The sequence below is a fragment of the Oncorhynchus keta genome, chromosome 1 (genome assembly GCF_023373465.1).
Source record: "Oncorhynchus keta strain PuntledgeMale-10-30-2019 chromosome 1, Oket_V2, whole genome shotgun sequence".
NCBI classification, from domain to species: Eukaryota; Metazoa; Chordata; class Actinopteri; order Salmoniformes; family Salmonidae; genus Oncorhynchus; species Oncorhynchus keta.
This window is the reverse complement of record NC_068421.1, coordinates 65,219,070-65,242,669: the sequence shown is the minus strand read 5'-3', so window position 1 is coordinate 65,242,669 and position 23,600 is coordinate 65,219,070. Positions and strand designations below refer to the sequence as shown.

Below are 23,600 nucleotides of genomic sequence, written 5' to 3'. Positions count from 1 at the left end.
TATCATTATTTATATATTTATTCTTCTCTCCACCTACCTATTTCTTCCCCTGATTCTAATCAGGGTTCCTGGTGGAGGAGGGGGGTCCCAGTGCATTTCCTGGGAGAGTAGGACATATATACCTCAGTCAGCCATGAATGAGGGTTTTAAAGCCAAGCTGGCCCCATGGTAGCCTGCCAGTTTCAGCATGATCATCTGCTAGGCTATCTGTTGACAGACATGTCTTTTCATCTCTACTTTATAGTGTGTTGTGCTATCATGTATTGAAGCTCACTTTCTTATCTCTGCTCTGACATAATAATCAGTCATTATATACGATTGATGAGTGGTGTGTTGGCATCACGTTCCTCTATTTCCCTCTCAGTGCTCACCTTCTGATATTTCTACCTTTTCATATCATCCCCTTTTTGTTGTTCTTGAATTCTTCTAATGGAATGTTCATGTTTGTCTTTCAGAGGGTGATTTTCAACATTGTCAACTTTAGCAAGACCAAGAGCCTGTATAGAGATGGCATGTCTCCAGTGGTGAAGTCCACCAGCCGGCCTAAATGGTACGTTCACGGTTTTCAAAATAAAACATTTAAACTGCACATTTTGGAACATGACATGCGATACACGGATCTTCATGATGAAAGCTTAAACCCACACATTAACTGAGGTTTTACTTTAAACCTGAAACCTTCATGTTTATGATGATAGGAAAACCTACATGTAGTCAACCTCAGGCCATAACAGATCGATCCAGCAAAGCTTGTCCAAACTGTCAGAATCAGAGTCATCTAACAGGTGCATAAAGGGGCTGTTTGATCTCACTCAAACACGTCTTTACCAACGCAGTAGGTAGTGGTTGAGGGCAGATTTCTAGATTCTAACTTTTTCCAAAGTACGACTTGCTTGTTTATTATTTAGTTGTGCTAAAATTGGTCTGCTACAACCTGTTCAACCTGTACCTCTAGTTTTCCAGGCATTAAAAATAGTGTTTGAAGTTGTGAGATTGGATACGTTGCTAAAGATGTTCCGTTGCCATGGCAGCGATGCCCTGGTAGTTATAGGGACAGTGACAGGGATGTTGATTAGAGAATTAGACATGAGGCAAGAGCAGTTACATACAGTACATAACGCTTTGTCGTAGACTTGGACCTACATAGGCTGTTTTTTTAGAGGGAGGATCAGCTTAATATTTCGGAAAGAATGTTGCTTCCAATGTAATTGTCTACATCATTTCCAATCCCCCATATTCTTTGGGTAAATATATATATATATCCATACACGCATGCATACATATACACATATATACATACACATACCTATATAGACATAATATTTTTTTAAAGAATATACCTTTATTATTATTCCCCGCAAACCCTACCGCCGATCCCCCAATTGGAGTAAACTAATAAACACTTCTGCTTTTACCTTCAATTTATACATCTTATACACATTTTACAGACACAGTCTACTTTACAATAGTTCTCTCTTGTTTGTTCTTAGTCCTTCCTCTATTTCTGATGTCCATCCAGTTTGATTTCTATTTGTAACTGTGCTATTTCACAAAAGTTACGAACCTATATACATTTTACAGATCCCGTATGCTTTAAATTGTTTATCTTGTTATTAGTCCCACCCTTCAGCTCCATTCAACCCCTCCCATCTATCTCTCAACATCATCCATTTCGGATTTCTATTTGCCATATATTTTTCAACTGTGCTGTGATGCTTCACAAAATAATTGAACCTTCCTATTCTCATAGATTCTACAGATTGTAAATTAAAAATAAACATTTTTGCTAAAATAATTATTATATTATTGATTGATTGACTGTGTCGATTTTCAAATCACCCAGTATTGCTATCTGTAGCGTTAGTTCTAGGCAAATTTTGCAATTCTTCAGCCATTCCTGGACCTGTGACCAAAACCGAGCTACATATGGACAATACCAAAATAAATAATCTAATGACTCTGCCTCCTCACAGCAGAATCTGCAGAGGTGGGAAGATTGTATCCCCCATATATATAACATTCTATTAGTTGCAAGAATTTTGTATAGTAATTTATATTGAAAAATTTGAAGATCTCGAAAATCTCTTCCCAACTATTTAGGCCCTTAAATGAAATTGGTATATGTTTTTATTTATCACACCTTTCTTTAACCATTTATGTTCTTTAATACAGGGCCGACATACAATTTCCTTACTTTTTTCCCCTTCTAATTGGTTGTAATTTTAGATAGAGCAGACATTTCCATATGTCTGTGTTAGCAGCATGTGTGACATAACTCCACCAGTCCTATTTATGATATCATTCACAAAAATTATACCTTTTTTAAAAACATCTTCGATAAATACATTTTTTTTAAATCAATTACTATATTTGAATTTAACCACAATATTTGTTGTACTATTTGTTCTGTCCTTTCAGGTGGATTAAACTGAAATTGCAACCAACTTTCTAAGGCTTATTTAAAAAATAAAGATATTTTGGAGATTATTTCCTTTTCAAACAACCGAAAGTGAGCCGGTGTAATCTGAATAAAGGGGAAAAGGCCCTTCCTGAATATAGGATGAGACATTCGTACCAATTGACTAGAGAACCAGTTTGGATTTAAGTATAACTTTTGTATGACTGATGCCTTTAGTGAGAGGTCTAATGCTTTAATATTTAATCATTTCTGCCCACCAAATTCATATTCGTTATATAAATAGGTCCTTTTCATTTTATGTGGCTTGCCGTTCCAAATAAAATGGAATATTTTTTGTTCATATAATTTAAAAAGCAGGTCACGAGGTGTAGGCAAAGCCATAAGCAAATAGGTGAACTGTGATATAACTAAGGAGTTAATCAGGGTGATTTTTACACAAATAGACAGGTATTTTCCTTTCCATGGTAGCAAGATCTTATCTATTTTTGCTAACTTTCTATAAAAATGTATTGGAGTGAGATCATTTCTTTATTTTGGGATTTGTATACCGAGTATGTCCACATCTCCGTCAGGCCATTTAATTGGTAAACTACATGGTAATGTAAAATGTGCATTTTTTTTGTGATCCAATACATAATATGGTACATTTATCATAATTTGGTTTTAATCCAGAGAGGATAGCAAAAGTATCTCGATCCTCTAAGAGGCCGTGGAGAGACTCCAATTGTGGTTTTAAAATAAAACATGAATCATCAGCGTACAATGACACCTTAGTTTTTAAGCCACAGAGTTCTAATCCCTTAATATTATTGTTTGATCTAATCTTAGCAGCTAACATTTCAATGGCAATAATAAATAGATATGCCGATAGTGGACAACCTTGTTTTACTCCTCTAAACAGTTTAAAACTTTCTGAGATGTAGCCATTATTTATTATTTTACACCTAGGGTTACTATACATAACGTTAACCCATTTTATAAGAGATTCCCCAAAACTGAAATATTCTAGGCATTTATATATAAACTCCAGTCGTACTTTATCAAAAGCCTTTTCAAAATCAGCTATGAAAACCAGGCCTGGTGTCCCCAATATTTTATAGTGTTCTATTGTTTCCAGTACTTGTCTTATATCATCTCCAATGTATCGTCCATGTAAAAAACCTGTCTGATTAGGATGAATAATATCTGACAATACTTTTTGAATTCTATGTGCCAAGCATTTTGCTAGGATTTTTGCATCACGACACTGAAGTGTAAGAGGTCTCCAATTTTTTAAATGGACTGGATCTTTATATATACCACTTGGGTCCTGTTTCAGTAATAATGATATCAGACCTTCTTGTTGCATATCTGATAATCTACCATTTATATAGGAGTGGTTAAAACAAGCCAATAATGGTCCTTTGAGTATACCAAAAAAAGTTTTGTATACTTCCACTGGTATGCCATCCAGCCCTGGAGTTTCCCCATCGTTAAAGGCCCCAATTGCCTCAAGCAGTTCCTCCTCAGTAATTTGGCCTTCACATGAGTATTTCTGTACAGATATTAATTTTACATTATTATTAGGAAACAAATCCATACAATTAGTTTCAGTTAGTGGAGATGGAGGAGACTGAAATGAAAACATATTCTTAAAGTACTTTACTTCCTCTTTCAAAATATAATTTGGTGAATCATGCGTGACTCCATCATTTGTAACAAGTTTTAATACATTTTTTTAGTAGCATTTCTATATTGAAGATTGAAAAAGAATTTGGTGAATTTTCCCCCATATTCCATCCAGTTCACTTTATTTTTATAATATATTACACTTGATCTTTCTTGAATAAGTTCCTCCATTTCTTTTTGTTTTTCCTCTAACTTATTCTGTGCCTCTATAGTACAGTTTTTATTGCTATCTAACTCTACTGTTAGTCCTTCAATTTCCTTTGTTAATATGGACTCTTTTGATCTAAATTGCTTTTGTTTTATAGACGAGTACTGAATTGCATTGCCTCTAAAGACACATTTAAAAGTGTCCCATATAGTAAGGGGATCTGCTGTACCTATGTTATGTCTGAAAAAGTCACTTATAAATTATTCTGTCCTAGTTCTAAACAATTTATCATCTAGTAGACTTTGATTCAATTTCCAATATCCTCGCCCACGTGGAAATTCTGTAAGAGTAATATACAGTGCCTTGCGAAAGTATTCGGCCCCCTTGAACTTTGCCACATTTCAGGCTTCAAACATAAAGATATAAAACTGTATTTTTTGTGAAGAATCAACAACAAGTGGGACACAATCATGAAGTAGAACGACATTTATTGGATATTTCAAACTTTTTTAACAAATCAAAAACGGAAAAATTGGGCGTACAAAATTATTCAGCCCCTTTACTTTCAGTGCAGCAAACTCTCTCCAGAAGTTCAGTGAGGATCTCTGAATGATCCAATGTTGACCTAAATGACTAATGATGTTAAATACAATCCACCTGTGTGTAATCAAGTCTCCGTATAAATGCACCTGCACTGTGATAGTCTCAGAGGTCCGTTAAAAGCGCAGAGAGCATCATGAAGAACAAGGAACACACCAGGCAGGTCCGAGATACTGTTGTGAAGAAGTTTAACATTTAACATTTAAGTCATTTAGCAGACGCTCTTATCCAGAGCGACTTACAAATTGGTGCATTCACCTTATGACATCGAGTGGAACAGCCACTTTACAATAGTGCATCTAAATCTTTTAAGGGGGGGGGGGTGAGAAGGATTACTTTGTCCTATCCTAGGTATTCCTTAAAGAGGTGGGGTTTCAGGTGTCTCCGGAAGGTGGTGATTGCCTCCGCTGTCCTGGCGTCGTGAGGGAGTTTGTTCCACCATTGGGGAGCCAGAGCAGCGAACAGTTTTGACTGGGCTGAGCGGGAACTGTACTTCCTCAGTGGTAGGGAGGCGAGCAGGCCAGAGGTGGATGAACGCAGTGCCCTTGTTTGGGTGTAGGGCCTGATCAGAGCCTGGAGGTACTGAGGTGCCGTTCCCCTCACAGCTCCGTAGGCAAGCACCATGGTCTTGTAGCGGATGCGAGCTTCAACTGGAAGCCAACTGGAAGCCAGCTGTTCACAAATGCTCTCCATCCAACCTCACTGAGCTCGAGCTGTTTTGCAAGGAGGAATGGGAAAACATTTCAGTCTTTTGATGTGCAAAACTGATAGAGACATACCCCAAGCGACTTACAGCTGTAATCGCAGAAAAAGGTGGCGCTACAAAGTATTAACTTAAGGGGGCTGAATAATTTTGCACGCCCAATTTTTCAGTTTTTGATTTGTTAAAAAAGTTTGAAATATCCAATAAATGTCGTTCTACTTCATGATTGTGTCCCACTTGTTGTTGATTCTTCACAAAAAAATACAGTTTTATATCTTTATGTTTGAAGCCTGAAATGTGGCAAAAGGTCACAAAGTTCAAGGGGGCCGAATACTTTCGCAAGGCACTGTATATGCCAATTATGTGATGATCCGACCGCATTCTGTCCCCTATCAACACTTTGTAAACTTTTGGTGCCAGAGAGAATGGTATAAGAGAGTAGTCAAGGCGACTAGCTTAATTAAGCCTCCGCCACGTATATCTCACTAGGTCAGGGTATTTAAGTCTCCATATATCCACTAATTCCAATATATCCATGACATTCATGATTTCTTTAAGTGCCTGAGAGTGAAAGTTTGTAGTGTGATTTCCTTTCCGGTCCATAGAGGTATTTAAGACCATATTAAAATCTCCCACCATAATAATAGAGTCTAGTGTTGCTTGTAGAGTTGATAAATTATTATATATATTTTCAAAGAAGCTTTGATCATCATTATTCGGACCGTATAGGTTAATAACCTATTTGAAATAATCCATCTGCCTTGAGGATCTGTTTGGACAATTTGCACATTTGGATCAAAATTATTGTTAATTCAAACCATCACCCCTTTTGAATTTCTTTGCCCGTGGGAGAAGTATATTTGGCCCCCCCAGTTATTTTTCCACAAAACTGCATCTAAAACTGTTGAATGGGTTTACTGTAAACAATAGATATTATATTCCTTCTCTTTTAGCCAGGTAAATACTGATTGTCTTTTCTTATTATCTGCTAGGCCATTACAATTGTAAGTGGCTCTACTTATTTCACCATCTATCATAATGAGACACAACTTTCAGTTATTTTTATCAAAATATATGTTTGTAAATGTGCCATTAAAAAGTAACATGATGATGGAGTGTCTATATAGCTGTACCATGATCTTTGCATTTCTACCAAGTAAACCTCCAATTGGTCCCTACTTTTCCACCTGCTAAAAGCCCTCCTCATCCTGAGTTGGGTTGTCATCCCAATGCCCTGCAGACCACCTTCGACCCCCTGTATCCCATAACCCATAACTGACTGGGATCCATCATTTGAAAAGAGCACACAGTGCCATTTACCGAATTGAAGTAGATTAACTGCCAAATGCATTTCCATCGTCCTCACCTCAATTTGTATTATATATAGCTGTGGATCATCCTCTATTGTCCCTAACATCTTTTACTCCTTCGCAACAGTTGTTGGATACACACATACACCCACACACACTCAACCCATACCCCCACGTAACCAACCATAAGCTCACTTACTCAACAATTGCACCACCCCAGAGCCCAACTCAAGAAAGGTCTTGATTTACAAATGCACTTGCAGTTGCAGCTGCACGAGAAGGCCTGCAAGACCGCACCAAAAATTGGCAAACATTTAGAGATTTTATTTACCATTGTCACATCCTAGATGATAGAGGTCAAATGTACACCTTTTCAATGAAACACCCACAATACGGTTACCAATATTGACCATATTCCCAAGCATCCCATGCAGTCCGACTTGATTCTGTGCCACTAGGGTCACAATAATATACCCCCTCTCTGAATGTCCAAGTGTGACCCCCTCCCCATGGGTTACTGCATCTTGTGTTGCCAGCACTGCCACTGCCTGGGTGGGGGCACCCCACCGGAATCCCCACCGGCTAGGTACAAGGTCATCAAGGTTCTCATTAGCAGCTTTGAGAATTTCTTTGTATATTATGCTCTCCCTTTAGGGGGCTTTGGCTTTGCAGGACCAACCCTGCCAAGCAGGCTCAGAATCTTGAGGGGGCAGTGCTGCTCTTGGTCTCTGACCATCATTTGGCTGCATACAGACCGCTTACAGCAGGCCCATAAAACAGTTAGGGACTTCTCCTTAGTATCTGCGTCATTCAGGTGGGTGTCTAGGGTATAGGGTCATGGACCGTACCATTAAAATAGGATCATAAATAAATAATTAGATATCATTTATTTTTAAAATGTAGTTCCCCATGATAGGACAATAACAAATCAAATGTATCATCTATTTTAAAACTGTTCCACCATGATAGGACAATAAATAAATAAGACATATAATTAATTTAAAAAGTATATCCATCATCTGAACAACATTGAAAGCCCTCTCATACCCCGGCCCACAGCAATACATTGGCTCTGGGATATGCAACCATTTCATTACTCACTCACTCTACTTTCCAAACCTAACAAATAAAAATAAACACACACCACACCATCTACACATACTGTGCTTTCTGTTTACTTAGTTTTTATCTTCACTATGTTGAATTAGTGCTTGTGTGTTCAATTAGGTATATGTGAAGATATATAGAAAAGCTGTATTTTTTATTGTATTGTTACAATCCATAACGGGGCTAGAATTGTATTTATTTTCCTCATCTATGAGAACTTTGCAATTTTTAAAATAACCATGGAGTAGTCTTTGAGTCTCTGAACAACTGGTTATCAATATATAGTTTATCAACGACGAGAGCTACTCGTTTCGCTTTTAATCTATTTTCTTTGAATATTGGATACAGAACTTTGCGCCGTTCTGCAGTGTCCTTCGGAAACTGATCATTCATGCCAATTTTGGTCCCAGCAAGTCTTTTACCTACATGGGCTTAATGTTCTCATGTAACTGAAAACCTGTCCTCTGTGTCACACTGTTCTGTGTCAAACATAAAGCCCCTTCACAGCTAGCTCAACTAAAATGTTTGTTGTCATTCAACAAGAGACAAATCGTTTTTTATGAACATAAATAATATTGAAGAAACACTGAACCAAACATCTTGGTTAGATGTAAAATTGTGGGACTAAAATTTCCTCGGCTAAAACGTCAACATTTATGTTCGATTTCTTTGTTTCTTATCTTAGATTCATTTTGACTATTTTGAGGACAAACATTACTATTGCCAATTTCTTCTCATTTTTCAAGCAAAGGTCTTTTAAGGGAGTATGCGAGCGCACTCGTTCTGTTCACCTAGCCGAGTTCGGCTTGGCACCAGCCGAACCAAAGCATGTGGAAGGCTTAAGACTGATGCATTAGAATTCCAAAATGGATGTGTCTGGGCCCATTTGCATGTGAACCGTTGGGTGCTTATGTGATGGCTGTCGGAGGTAATAGTCGGAGACTGATGGATGCAGAGGTGGGGCGGGAGGGTGTCGTGGGGCTGGCCGCTGTCTGCCAGACACACCGAGGCACGGGGCGTGCCCGTTCAACAGGAGCCTTGACATCTGTCATAAGGCGATCAAGGGCAGCCATTGAAACACCAGGCATCTGCCACAGGAAGCTGTCGACGTCTGCCAACCCCTGGTCACAGGCTAATGGGGAGAGACAATGAGAATGAGATGCCAGAGAGCAACAATAAACTACTTTGCATCTCACAGCCAGATTCACACTTTTTACATGCCGTGTTACCATAGGGCTGTTCTGACTCTTTGAGCTCCACTTTCTCTCTATGTGTTCCGTTCATTGGCTTTGTGTGCAAATTTGTTTTATCTTGATCTGGTGGGAAACTTTATGGGAAAATGTAAAAATAAAATAAATTTAAAAAAAGATAACTTGTTGTGCTGTAAGAAATGCTATTACTCTATACTACCTTGTTCTATTCCTGTTGTGGGAGAAAAAGTGGATACCTATCAATATTTTCTACAAGATGTGTTAAAGGATACAATGGGGAATAGATATTTTTGGCTATTGATGTGGCTATATGTGGAATTGCAATGACCCTGTGCCGTTTATGAAAGGGGAATATCCAACTGAGACCACTTCTGCCTACAAATGCCACAGTCCACCTCATCAAAGGGCTGCGTGGGGAGGCCTAATCTAACAGTGGTCCCCCCCATTTCCACAACCCCAGTCTCCCCCCCACTGCCACAACCCCAGTCCCCCTGCACTGCCACAACCCCAGTCCCCCTCACTGCAACAACCTCAGTCCCCCTCACTGCAACAACCCAGTCCCCCTCACTGCAACAACCCCAGTCCCCCTCACTGCAACAACCCCAGTCCCCCCACTGCAACAACCCCAGTCCCCCTCACTGCAACAACCCCAGTCCCCCTCACTGCAACAACCCCAGTCCCCCTCACTGCAACAACCCCAGACCCCCTCACTGCAACAACCCCAGTCCCCCTCACTGCAACAACCCCAGTCCCCCTCACTGCAACAACCCCAGTCCCCCCCACTGCCACAACCCCAGTCCCCCCCACTGCAACAACCCCAGTCCCCCTCACTGCAACAACCCCAGTCCCCCCCAGTGCCACAACTCCAGTCCCCCTGCACTGCCACAACCCCAGTCCCCCTCACTGCAACAACCCCAGTCCCCCTCACTGCAACAACCCCAGTCCCCTCACTGCAACAACCCCAGTCCCCCTCACTGCAACAACCCCAGTCCCCCTCACTGCAACAACCCCAGACCCCTCACTGCAACAACCCCAGTCCCCCTCACTGCGACAACCCCAGTCCCCCTCACTGCAACAACCCCAGTCCCCCCCAGTGCCACAACTCCAGTCCCCCTGCACTGCAACAACCCCAGACCCCCTCACTGCAACAACCCCAGTCCCCCTCACTGCAACAACCCCAGCATAGTGGGACACAGTGTTCAATGTTCTACTGAATCTGTGTTGTTTCTGGAGAATCTCTGACTGAATAGCAAGGATAGAGCACTGCTTCTCTGTTTTCTATGAGATGACAGAGGTGTGACAAACTCCAAGAGGGCCTGCTTAAACACTTACAGTGCCTTGCAGAATTCCCCTTGGATTTCTTCACATTTTATTGTGTTACAAAGTGGGATTCAAATGGATTTAAATGCATTTTTTTTGTCAACAATCTACTCAAAATACTCTGTCAAAGTGTGGGGGGAATTACATAACTAAAATATAGTTGTTGCATAAGTATTCAGCCCCTTTGTTTATGTAATACTACCTTAGTTCAGGAGTAAAAAGTTCGCTTAACAAATCACACAATAAGTTACATGGACTCACTCTGTGTGAAATAATAGGGGTTGACATGATTTTTGAATGACTAACTCTTCCTCTGTCCCCCATACATACAACAAATGTCAGGTCCCTCAGTCAAGTATTACATTTCATGAAAGATTCAACTACAAAGACCAGGGAGCTTTTTGAAATCCTCACAAAGAAGGGCAGTAATTGGTAGATGGGTAACAATAACACATCAGATATTGAATGTCTCTTTAAGCATGGTCAAGTTAATAATTATGCTGTATGTATTAAACCACCCAGACACATTAAAGATACAGTTGCCCTGAACTGAGCTGCAGGACAGGAATGAAACTTCCCAGGGATGTTATCATGAGGCCGTAGAGGATTTTAAAACAGAGTTCAATGGCTGTGATGAGAGAAAACTGAGGATGGAGCAACAACATCGTAGAGACTCCACAATAATGACTTGAATGACACAGTGAAAAGAAGAATACAAGTATACAGAATATTCCAAAACATGCATCTTGTATGCAGCAAGGCACTAAAGTAATAGTGCAAAAAAAACACGACAACATAATACAATTTTTGGCTTAAATGCAAAGCCTTATGCTTGGGGCAAATCCAACACACCATTGAGTAACTGCCTCCTTATTTTCAAGCATGGTGGTGGCTGCATCATGGCATTGGCAAATAGTGGGGAGTTTTTCAGGAAAAAAAGAAACGTAATGGAGCTAACCACAGGCAAAATCCTAGAAGAAAACCTGTTTCAGACTGCTTTACACCCGACACTGGGAGAGGAAATAACCTTTCAACAGGACAATACCCTACAACACAAGGCCAATTCTACACTGGAGTTGCTTACCAAGAAGACAGTGAATGTTCCTGAGTGGCCAAGTTACAGTTTTGACTTAAATCTGCTTGAAATTCTATGGCAAGACTTGAACATTGCTGTCTAGCCATGATCCCCAACATCTTGACAGAGCTTGAAGAATTATGAAAAAAAATGATGGGCTAATATTGCGCAATACAGGTGTCTAAAGCTCTTAGAGACTCACAGCTGTAATCGCTGCCAAAGGTGTTTCTAACTTGTATTGACCCAGGGACCTTCAATTGAAGGTCTTTAAAGGGAGTATGTGAGCACATTCGTTTGGTTTGGCTAGCCGAGTTCGGCTAGACGCCAGCCAAACTGAAGCATGCTGATGCCTTAATAAATGCATTTATATATTGTATGCTATTGGAAACATTATATTTTGGTTGTGTTTATGAAGGTCTTGGGCAACATCAAAATACGAAATAAAAATGTATTTCAAAGAATACAATAGCATTTTCATTAGTTTATGTTACCGTAGGCTATCCATTGCCGCAAGCTCACTGTGGAGCGCATTGGAACGGTGGTTACTCTTAGGAAAAGTAATATTTTGAAATAGAGCTCATCTCTTCAATTTGTATAGTTATTTGGCAACCATAGTTCCCTCACTGGAATCCTTGGAATCCTCAGAATTTGCTCTTTCTGATACTATAGAGAAATCAAAACGTCTTACCTGTTGTGACTCTAAAGGAGGATTAGAAAAAGTTACGTGTCCTCTTAAAACTGCTTATATCACATTTGGTTTGTGTTATCAGAATTCTTACAACATATGTGTGTTAAATAGACATATTTAGGAAAAGTCAAGGACGGAGGGGGGCATGATTTAAAAAATGGCAGAGATATTTGAATTATTATGTCATATTGAGTCAAAATGACTCACTCGGCTCTTCTAGTGTTACATTGTGTGTGAAACAGTGAGGGAACTATGGTCAAGATGAATTCCCAGACTTGGGAGAAGACTAATAGGCTACATTTAACATTGCTGTCACTCTTAATAGTGGGCAGGGCCTATTGTTACTTTGCAGTCTCTAACCCAGTGTTATCAACAAATTAGGTGGTGATACTGTTGATATTTTGAATAACAAAACTCCCTCTTGATTCATGGTTGAATAAAGTTTATTCCGTTGTCCCTAGCTGGAGCTGTTAGGCCTACATTAGGTAGACTAGTTACTCTAAGCCTATTGGTTTTAAGCTGTTTAATACTGCACTAATCATTTAACTCTGGTCATGTTTTAAGTAATTAAGCTCTTGTGGCCAAATATTCAAGGGATAGGCACAGCATGAATACCTCAGTATTCTAATACCTTGTTTAATCAAGGCTCAGTAAAACTTTAGAGAGGCTTTTTAAACCCATATGAAAGAATGAATACAACTCGGTGAGCTTACTGAGACAAATATGACAGTTTTTTTGTCCATAAGTGGTCAAGATGCTTTTAAAAGAGCTTCCATTTGCTATTTCACATTTACATAAGTATTCAGACCTTTTACTCAGTACCTTGTTGAAGCACCTTTGGCAGAGATTATAGCCTTGAGTCTTCTTGGGTATGACACCTATATTTGGGGAGTTCTCCGCAGTTCTCCGCAGTTCTCTGCAGATCCTCTCAAGCTCTGTCAGGTTGGATGGGGAGCATTTGCTGCACAGCTATTTTCAGGTCTCTTCAGAGATGTTAGATCGGGTTCAAGTCCGGGATCTGGCTGGGCCACTCAAGGACATTGAGTCTTGTCATGAAGCCACTCCTGCGTTATCTTGGCTGTGTGCTTAGGGTCGTTGTCCTTTTGGAAGGTGAACCTTTGACCCAGGCTGAGGCCCTGAGCGCTCTTGAGCAGGTTTTCATCAAGGACCTCTCTGTACTTTAATCCATTCATCTTTCCCTCGATTAGTCTCCCAGTCCCTGCCGCTGAAAAACATCCCCACAGCATGACACTGCCACCACTATGCTTCACCGTAGGGATGGTGCCAGATTTCCTCCAGATGTGATGCTTGACATTCAGGCCAAAGAGTTCAATCTTGGTTTCATAAGACCAAAGAATCTCGTTTCTCATGGCCTGAGAGTCTTTAGGTGCCTTTTGGAAAACTCCAAGAGGTCTGTCATGTGCCTTTTACTAAAGAGTGGCTTCTGTCTGGCCACTACCATAAAGGCCTGTTTGGTGGAGTGCTGCAGAGATGGTTGTCCTTCTGGAAGGTTCTCCCATCTCCACAGAGAAACTCTAGAGCTCTGTCAGAGTGACCATTGGGTTCTTGGTCACCTCCCTGACCAAGGCCCTTCTCTCGATTGCTCAGTTTGGCCGGGCGTCCAGGCAGAGTCTTGGTGGTTCCAAACGTCTAACATTTAAGAATGATGGAGACCACTGTGTTCAAATCATATCAAATTTTATTTGTCACATGCACGAATACAACCAACAATGCAGTTTTAAGAAAATAACTAAAAAAGTAGGAGATAAGAATAACAAATCATTTAAGAGCAGCAGTAAATAACAATATCGGGGCTTTATACAGGGGATACCGGTACAGAGTCAATGTGCGGGGGCACCGGTGTCGAGGTATTGGGGTAATATGTACATGTAGTTAGAGCTATTAAAGTGACTATGCATCGATAATAACAGTAGAGTAGCAGCAGCGTAGAAGAAGGGGACCTTCAATGCTGCATAAACATTTTGGTACCCTTCCCCAGATCTGTGCCTCAGCACGAGAGAGAGAGAAATGGGGAATAGATTACATTTGCTGTATATATCAGTGAAAAAGTCACACTTTTGAAAATATTTTTTATATTTCTTCCAACCCAGAAGTCAGCCGCACCAATGTGTCGGAGGAAACACTGCACTTGGCGACCTGGTTAGCGTGCACTGTGCCCGGCCCGCCACAGTGTGTGATGAGACAAGGATATCCCTACCGGCACAAACCCTCCCTAACCCGGACGACGCTAGGCCAATGGTGCGTCGCCCCATGGACCTCCCGATCGCGGCCTGGTGCGACAGAGCCTGGGCTCGAACCCAGAGTCTCTGGTGGCACAGCTAGCACTGCGATGCAGTGCCCTAGTCCACTGCGCCACCCGGGAGGCCCTTTTAACCTAGAAGTTGAAGCCTTAATTTCTATCCACAGGAGCAGTTCTGCCTGGGGCCCCTGGTTGTGCTACTGGGGGCTAGGTTGTGTTCCCCTGTGAGAGACAGCAATCAGATAAGAACCCATTGCCAAGTGCAGGGATCCATCGTAGACCTGAAGGTGCAGTAATAAGAGGAGATAGAGCACTGTATTTTGATTGTGTTACAGCAAGCAGTTTATGCCAGGTGATAAATGCTAGCGTTGAGGGAGCTGACATAGCTGGAGCACCTTGTGAGCTGCTGGCCCATTTTGACACCCTCCATCAGTATAAGTTTGATCAGAGTTGGGAGAAATGGGGTGATGGACAGCGTGTAATGTTTAGGAGATGTCAGCCAGTGAGTTAATGTTATGTGAATGGCCCCGGGCCATTGTTATCCAAATGGGACTTTTTATTGGGAGCCCTCCCACTTCTTGATATATCTCCCAAGTGAACTTCACTGCTCTGTAGTTAAGTGGATCGAAGCCAGTGTACAGCTCATGCGTGGGCGTGTGGAGTCAGCCTCTTCTCAACAGGTCTGTGGGCTTTTTAACATTCTGCTCATCCACCCCCGAGCTGCATGAGGAAGAGCTTGCAGACAATTGAACCGGCTGACTTCTGATCTCTCCTGTTTCCTTAGAGGAATATAGGATTTCCCTGGGAGGGGTCGGGCTCAAGCTATGACATGACTCATCTCTTTGCAGTGTGATTCTCTGATTTTTACCATCGCAGAGCTCCCCACCACCAGCCCAGCAAAATCCACCACTAGCAATAGCAGCAGATAATCACATCTTTCCTTTGTTTATTTTCTTGACTACTCCTCTCTCTATGGAGGAGCTCTCCTCCTCCAGATTGTCGTTGCATTACAAATGGATGTGAAACTGTGATGAGAGGATGCAGCCATAGAACTGGCATTCTCAGTTGTTTGTGTGTGGTGTTTGCGTAAGCTCAGAGAGTGTGCCATATTTTCCTCTGCTTTTCTTTCCAAGGTGTTGACCTTCTGGACAATGCTGTCTGCCAACGGGCCCCTTGTGTTCACTTATTTGTTGGACTGATAGAGCAAAGAATTACTAAGCATCTTTTTTTCTCCAGAGCAAATAAAAAAATCTGTGTGTGTAATATAATTCAGCGCATGGCATCCAGGCATTTTCTAGTTGGGAGCATGCTGAATGGCAGAGTGGCTCAACCCACAGATGCTGCTGGGAGCTCCCAGGTTGAGGGGAAGAGAAGGAGATAACTTCTGTCTATAACAGCTCTCATTATGTGAGCTGAAGCAAGTGAGAAAGCAGCATAGATCCGCCACAATATAGCACTACCTTTTAGACAGGGATTTATTGTGTTTTGCACTCAAACTTATATGTTTTATTGATATTTCTCTTCACGTCCAGAATTCTGTCAGCTGAAATTAGCATTTCATTTTTTCAGCACTCAGCAGCTTTCAAGTAAAAATAGACAGCCCTCTTAACTGAGCAAACAAATTAAGAGTTGGAGAAAGGAAAAGTAGAACAAAAACAGTGACAAAAGTTAGAGGTAGCCAGCCTTGGACAAGGGTTTTATGAAAGAAAAAAAACACACACACTAAGTGTTCTGTAAGTAGCAGTGCTCCGTTTTCAGTTGGTGGGGCAATTTTTATTTTGTACAGAATCCTTTCTGTGAGCATCTGATGCTACAAAATAATACATTCTATTTGGAGATGTCTCCAGCTCCATCAGGGCTCATGTTAGCGGTAATTGCTCTGTCAATCACAGCAAGTCCTGCTGCGCTTTGGACCATTTAAGCCCTGGGTAAGAGAGGCTGGCCTCAGTGGGGGAGACAGACAGACAGACAGCGTCTCAGGTCTCCCCTCTGCGTCTCTCCTCTCCCCTGCCCATCCGTCTCAAACATCCTGCTCTCCGATCACTACTGGCCACAGCAACTACCTTTGTCTTTATCACAGCCCAGACACAGTCGACAGTCCTAAATGTCTGGACATTTAAAAATAGTTTTAAAAAATAAATACAAAAATGCTCTTCAGGTCTCTCACAAGAGTATGTGGAGTATCTCATTTACTAACAATAAGGTAGTGTACCATATTAGCTAGCTATGTTTTCACTCTAACTTGTCCTTGAAAAGTAGCTTGTTTAATTTTGTTTTTACATTTTCAGCAAAGAAGTTATGGAAGTTTCAATGAACTTCAAACAGTGGCGGCCGCTGACTGGAGGGGGAGGGGTGGGGGTGGGAGGGGTGGGGGTGGGAGGGGTAGGGGGTGGGAGGGGTGGGGGTGGGAGGGGTGGGGGTGGGAGGGGTTGGAGTTGTCAACAAAGCAGCATGGCAGAAATATGATGCCAAGGTTTCCAATTAGCGGTTGTTTCTTTGAGAAGATAATAAGGTGCTCTATGCATTTGAACAACAGCATTAATACACCTATTTCACTTTTGCGTGTCAGAAACCGGATGACCACTGCTGCACATGCTGCCACTGTTTTGAACAGATTAGTTATACTATTTAGAACGAGCAGCCAGCTCATGAACGACTGAGTGCACCAGTGAGAACGCAACAAGCATGCAGATGCAATAAGTGAAAACACATTATCTATCTGGGGATAGCTAGCATAATGTCTCAAAGCATGATAGCCAGTTAACTTTGATAACTTCATATTTCCCAGTTAGTCAGATATTAGTTTAGATAGACTTGAAATTGGGTAAGGGGAAAGGGGATACCTGGTCAGTTCAACTGAATGCATTCAATTGACATGTGTCTGTCTTCTGCATTTAACCTAACCCTTTTGAATCAGAGAGGTGCTGGGGGCTGCCTTGATCGATGTCCTTTCTCTGCTACCGCCCGGCAAGTGGTACCGGAGTGCCAAGTATAGGACCAAAAGGCTCCTTAACAGCTTCTACCCCCAAGCCATAAGACCGCTGAACAATTGGCCACCGGACTATTTACATTGAACCCCCCTCCATTTGTTTTGTACACTGCTGCTACTCGCTGTTTATTATCTATGCATAGTGACTTCACCATAGTCACTTCATGTACAAATTACCTCAACTAACCTGTACCCCCGCACACTGACTTGATACCGGTACCCCCTGTATATAGCTTCGTTATTGTTGTTTTATTGTGTTACTTTTTATTATTTTTTACTTGTGTTTAATGGGTAAATATTTTCTTAATTCTTCTTGAACTGCTCTGTTGGTTAAGGGCTTGTAAGTAAGCATTTCACGGTAAGGTCTACACTTGTTGTATTTGGCGCTTGTGACAAAGTTTGATTTGATGTCTTCAGCTCCCAGGGAGCAGGAGTTATTGGGGGATTAACTGACTTCCTGTACTCCCTGTTGACCCACGACTGCATGCCAGGCATGACTCCAACACCATCATTAAGTTTGCTGACGACACAACAGTGGTAGGCCTGATCACCAACAACGATGATACAGCCTATAGGGAGGAGGTCAGACACCTGGCCGGGTGGTGCCAGAATAACAACATATCCCTCAACGTAACCAAGACTAAGGAGATGATTGTGGACTACAGGAAAAGGAGCACCGAGCACGTGCCCATTCTCATCGGCGGGGCTGTTGTGTAGCACCATTCCTTGGTGTCCACATCAACAACAAACTAGATTGGTCCAAACACTCCAAGACAGTCATAAAGAAGGCACGACAAAGCCTGTTCCCCCTCAGGAAACTAAAAAGATTTGGCATGGTTCCTGAGATCCTCAAAAGGTTCTACAGCTGCAACATTGAGAGCATCCTGACCGGTTGCATCACTGCCTGGTACGGCAATTGCTCGGGCCTCCGACCGCAAGGCACTTCAGAGGGTAGTGCGTACGACCGGGTACATCACTGGGGCTAAGCTGCCTGCCATCCAGGACCTCTACACCAGGCGGTGTCAGAGGAAGGCCCTAAAAATTGTCAAAGACCCCAGCCACCCCCAGTCATAAACTGTTCTCTCTACTACCGCATGGCAAGCATTACCGGAGTGCCAAGTCTAGGACAACAGGCTTCTCAACAGTTTTTACCCCCAAGCCATAAGCCTCCTGAACAGGTAATCAAATGGCTACCCGGACTCTTGCATTGTGTGCCCCCCCCAACCCCTCTTTTCACTGCGGCTACTCTCTGTTTAACACATATGCATAGTCACTTTAACTATACATTCATGTACATACTACCTACATTGGCCCGACCAACCAATGCTCCCGCACATTGGCTAACCGGGCTATCTGCATTGTGTCCCACCACCCGCCTACCCCTCTTTTTACGCTACTGCTACTCTCTGTTCATCATATATGCATAGTCACTTTAACGATACCTGCATGTACATACTACCTCAATAAGCCTGACTAACAGGTGTCTGTATATAGCCTTGCAACTATTTTTTCATGTCTTTTTACTGTTGATTTTATCTCTGGGACCCACAGGATGACAAATCAGAGCAAGATTACTGAATGTAAGCCCATTATTTACCTTCAGAGGTGAATGTATCAAACCAAGTGCTGTGATAAAAGTTTTTTGTTGTTGTGTACTCTCATCAAACAATATCATGGTATTTTTTTCACTGTAATAGCTACTGTAAATTGGACAGTGCAGTTAGATTAACAAGAATTTAAGCTTTATGCACATATAAGACATGTTAATGTCCAGGAAGGTTGGATGTTACTTACAACGTCATTCTAGTCACATTAGCTCGTTAGCAACAACCGTCCAGGGATAGGGACACCAATCCAGTAGAGGCTAACTAGCTAACAAGCTACCAGCTAGTTATAGCTAGTTAGCTAGCTGCTTATCAAAGGTTATCAACTGGTTAATTTGACCAACAAATTGACCCGACTATTTATGCATTTTTCTGTAGCTGACTAATTAATTTGATATACTCTGTGATACACCCGGTTTTATGCTGTTTTCGTCACCTACAGTAGAACCTGATGAACCTGATGAACAATACAATTATTTTTTGTCCTACCAGAGAAAGTTCGAGCTAGTGTACTGTATCCCTCTGTCCTTTGACTCTTGTTTGATGTAATAATATATGCCATTTAGCAGACGATTTACATGTGTGCATACATTTTAGGTATGGATGGTCCCAGGAATGGAACCCACTACTCTGGCGTTACAATTCATTCCACAGGTGTTCGATGGGGTTGAGGTCAGGGCACTGTGTAAGCCAGTCAAGTTCTGTATGAACCTCGCTTCTTTCACGCGGGCATTGTCATGCTGAAACAGGAAAGGGCCTTCCCCAAACTCTTGCAACAAAGTTAGAAGCACAGAATCGTCTAGAATGTAATTGTATGCTGTAGCGTTAAGATTTCTCTTCACTGGAACTCAGGGGCCCGAACCATGAAAAACAGCCCCAGACCATTATTCCTCATCCACCAAACTTTACAGTAGACACTATGCATTCGGGCAGGTAGCGTTCTCCTGGCATCCACCAACCCAGATTCGTCCGTCGACTGCCAGATAGTGAGGCGTGATTCATCACTCCAGGGAACACATTTCCACTGCTCCACCACTCCAGCCGACGCTTGGCAACTCGGTAGTGAGTGTTGCAACCGAGGACAGACAATTTTTACGCGCTACACACTTCAGCACTCGGCGGTTCCGTTCTGTGAGCTTGTGTGGCCTACCACTTTGCGGCTGAGACGTTGTTGCTCCTAGACATTTCCACTTCACAATAACAGCACTTAAACATGACCAGGGCAGCTCTTACAGGGCAGAAATTTGACAAACTGACTTGTTGGAAAGGTGGCATCCTATGACGGTGCCACGTTGAAAGTCACAGAGCTCTTCAGTAATGCCATGCTACTGCCAATGTTTGTCGTTGGAAATTGCATGGCTGTGTGCTCAATTTTATACACCTGTCAGCAATGGGTGTGGCTGAAATAGCCGAATCCACTAATTTGAAGGTGTGTCCACACACTTTTGTATATATAGTGTATATTTTGGGGGGGAGGTGACCAATCACAAAATGGGCGGGCCGCAACTAACTTCAAATCTATTATGCATTCATGGCATGCACAAACAAATCACTATATTACGTGGCTCTTATTATATCCTATATAAAGTCTTAAATACAGACATTCTTAATATAAAAGAGTTTGTAGAAAGGGTTATACCGTTATGCTTCCTTTGGAATGTTTTTAAAGAAGTGGCTGCTTAGTTACATATTTGTTTAGAGAATTTGACAATGTAAAAATATATAAATAATGTCAAAGTTGAATGAAGTACTTGGCAGAGAAGCCCAGGACTCATTTGGTAATGGTCTTTGATTGCACTGCGAAGGGCCATATGAATTCTTAATGGAAAGTCATTTCTGATGTAAGAGCCTAGAGGATGCATTAGGCTGATTTGATATTTATTTTTCTTTACTAAATGTTTAAGTTGTTTTGATTTAACAACCTTGAATATTGATTAAGGTATTCTTATTGTTTTGTTTTTGTTATTAAGTGTATGACCTCCTCTCTTCAATGTTACTGGTGTCCTTGGGAGCGGTTTGAGTGTGCTGAGGGTCTCCGTGAGAGGTAAACTCTAGCCCTACTGAACACCAAAGGAGCAGTCTGTGTTTGCCAGGCAGGCACATTGTGTACCACAGAGAGGTAGTCTCCAACACACATAGAGCTCAATCACCAACCACAGAGGGAGGGAGAACGCTTGGCCACGGAACCTAGGGGACCGTCTCTGAAATGACACAGCATGCAGATCAACCGCATTAACTCCTATCAATCCCTACTGTCCAATAACAAAACAAACTATTTTCAAATTCGCCCACTGCAAACCTGTCTGGAAGTAAACAGTTGGTGTTTAATGGTAGCCAGGACAAGTTATTTCCTCCTGAAGAGTACAATCGCAGAATCACGAGAGAATTCAGACATTTTAAAAGAACGATAGAAGATAGACAGGAAAGGTTGCAGGGACTACTTTCATTCCCAACTCCGGGAGTCTGTCACTTGCCGCGCTGCTAAGCCACTCACACAATTAACCGTGTGGCATGCTTTTAATATTAGGCCCTTTAATTGTCTACAAATTAAGAGTGATGTAAAATAGCTAAGAGCTTGTGCTAATTAATAAGGGAATTGAATGCTTGTTAATTAAGGGCAAACAGGACAAGGACCGGCTCTGGTAATTTGAGCTATAATGCCAGGCCTAACGACTCATTTTCAAACAGTCGTGATTCATAAAAAAAAAAGGTCAAACAGCCCGTTCTGCTCCTGATGAACCCCCCTTCCCTGCCCGACCTCCAACCCCCCCCCCCCCCCTTATTGGAAAATGTATTTCCATGTGAGCACAATATCTACTTACAGTAAATTGTGTATTTCAGTTGTGCTCACCTCTCTTGGTGCATGCATTCTGAATACTTTCATGTTTTGTTTAAATTGTTTTCTAACCTCCCTTACCCCATTTGGATATTCAACATTTTTCACAGTGGAGCCCATATAATTTATTTGACAACCCATGGATTCTGTAGGATTGTAAATTAAAACCTGGAATATAGGATTTTCAGTCAACATCATCTGTGTGATAAGGGATATGGACAAAAATAGTGAAAATAAATGAAAGAGGAAAATAGGAGGAAAGTACTGACATATAATTGTGTGTCACGAGTTCGATGAAGGAACATGGAAAGGGATATCAATCTGAGAGAATATTTAAAAAATAATATATTTGATGTGGCAATATTAGAGTTCAGTGGCACTACCTAAAATGTAAGTACCAGTCATGTACCAGGGCGATTTCTTGTACTGCAACCTGGGTTTAGCAGACTTTAAGCTTTGTCAAAAAGAAATTACAGAATTATATTTATTAGATGGAATGGCACCTCATTCTATTTTCAGCTTCCAATTCCATCTTGGAGGCTTCATTCACATGTGTATTACATTAGGAAAAATAGGAAATGGAGAGCAAGTGGGGGCTCCAATGGGAATAATCTATGGAGCTCCGTTGTTCAGAGGAACTCATTAGCATTCATGAAGAGATGAGGTAAAAGAGGATTATTTGAGAAATAATGTGTGAAAATGTAACAAATAGATTAATAGCCTTCCAATGAGGATAACAGGGTGCAATTGTGTGTGCTTGTGCAGGGGCGTCTTGCACCCCGTAAATCTGAGGGGGCACAAAGTACGTGAGGATGGCTGGGGGGTGATACATACATACATTTGAGAATTTTGCATTTTTCAAACACCTGAAACAGATTTTTCTAGCAATCTAGAGCCATAATCATTATGCTTAATTCTATGTAAAAAAAATAATTTAAAAAAGGGATATTTTTCTGCATATCTAAGCATACTTCTTGAGCTGTCTGTATCGTCCTGACTGGTGGTTATTTTTCTAAAGAAACTAAATATGCTTCCCTCCACCATGATATCTGTTTCGGAAAGTATTCAGACCCCTTTACTTTTTCCACATTTTGTTACGTTACAGCCTTGTTCTAAAATGTATTAAATCATTTTTGTGCATTGTTTTTTGTGTGAAGCGCTTCACACAAAAACAAAGCAGGCTCAAAAGTAGCAATCTTCCTTTAACATTGACAGATATGAAATAAACACTCTGCATTGGGAAAGTATTCAGACCCCTTCACCTTTTCCACATTTTGTTATGTTACAACCTTATTCTGAAAGGTATTAAAATGTTTTTTTTCTCCTTATCAATCTACTCACAATACCCCATAATGACAAAGCAAAAAAAACGTTTTTGCAAATGAATATAAAAATAAATAAATGAAATATCACATTTACATAAGTATTCAGACCTTTACTGAGTACTTTGTTAAAGAACCTTTGGCAGCGATTACACCCTCGAGTCTTCTTGGGAATGATGCAACAAGCTTGACACACCTGATTTGGGGAGTTTCTCACATTCTTCTCCGCAGATCCTCTCAAACTCTGTCAGGTTGGATGGGGAGTGTTGCTGCACAGCTATTTTCAGGTCTCTCCAGAGATGTTCGATCGGGTTCAAGTTAGAGTCTGGCCGGGCCACTC

General features: G+C 41.4%; 1 protein-coding gene across 1 annotated transcript in view; it reads left to right on the top strand.

Annotated features, from left to right (window-relative positions):
* The window catches only part of agbl4 (AGBL carboxypeptidase 4), a 412,900-nt gene that overhangs the window by 160,883 nt on the left and 228,417 nt on the right, over positions 1 to 23,600 (top strand). Inside the window, exon 4 of the mRNA XM_035781882.2 lies at positions 456 to 550. Within this exon, the coding sequence (XP_035637775.1) occupies positions 456 to 550 (95 nt within the window). The remainder of the gene's footprint in view (positions 1 to 455; positions 551 to 23,600) is intronic.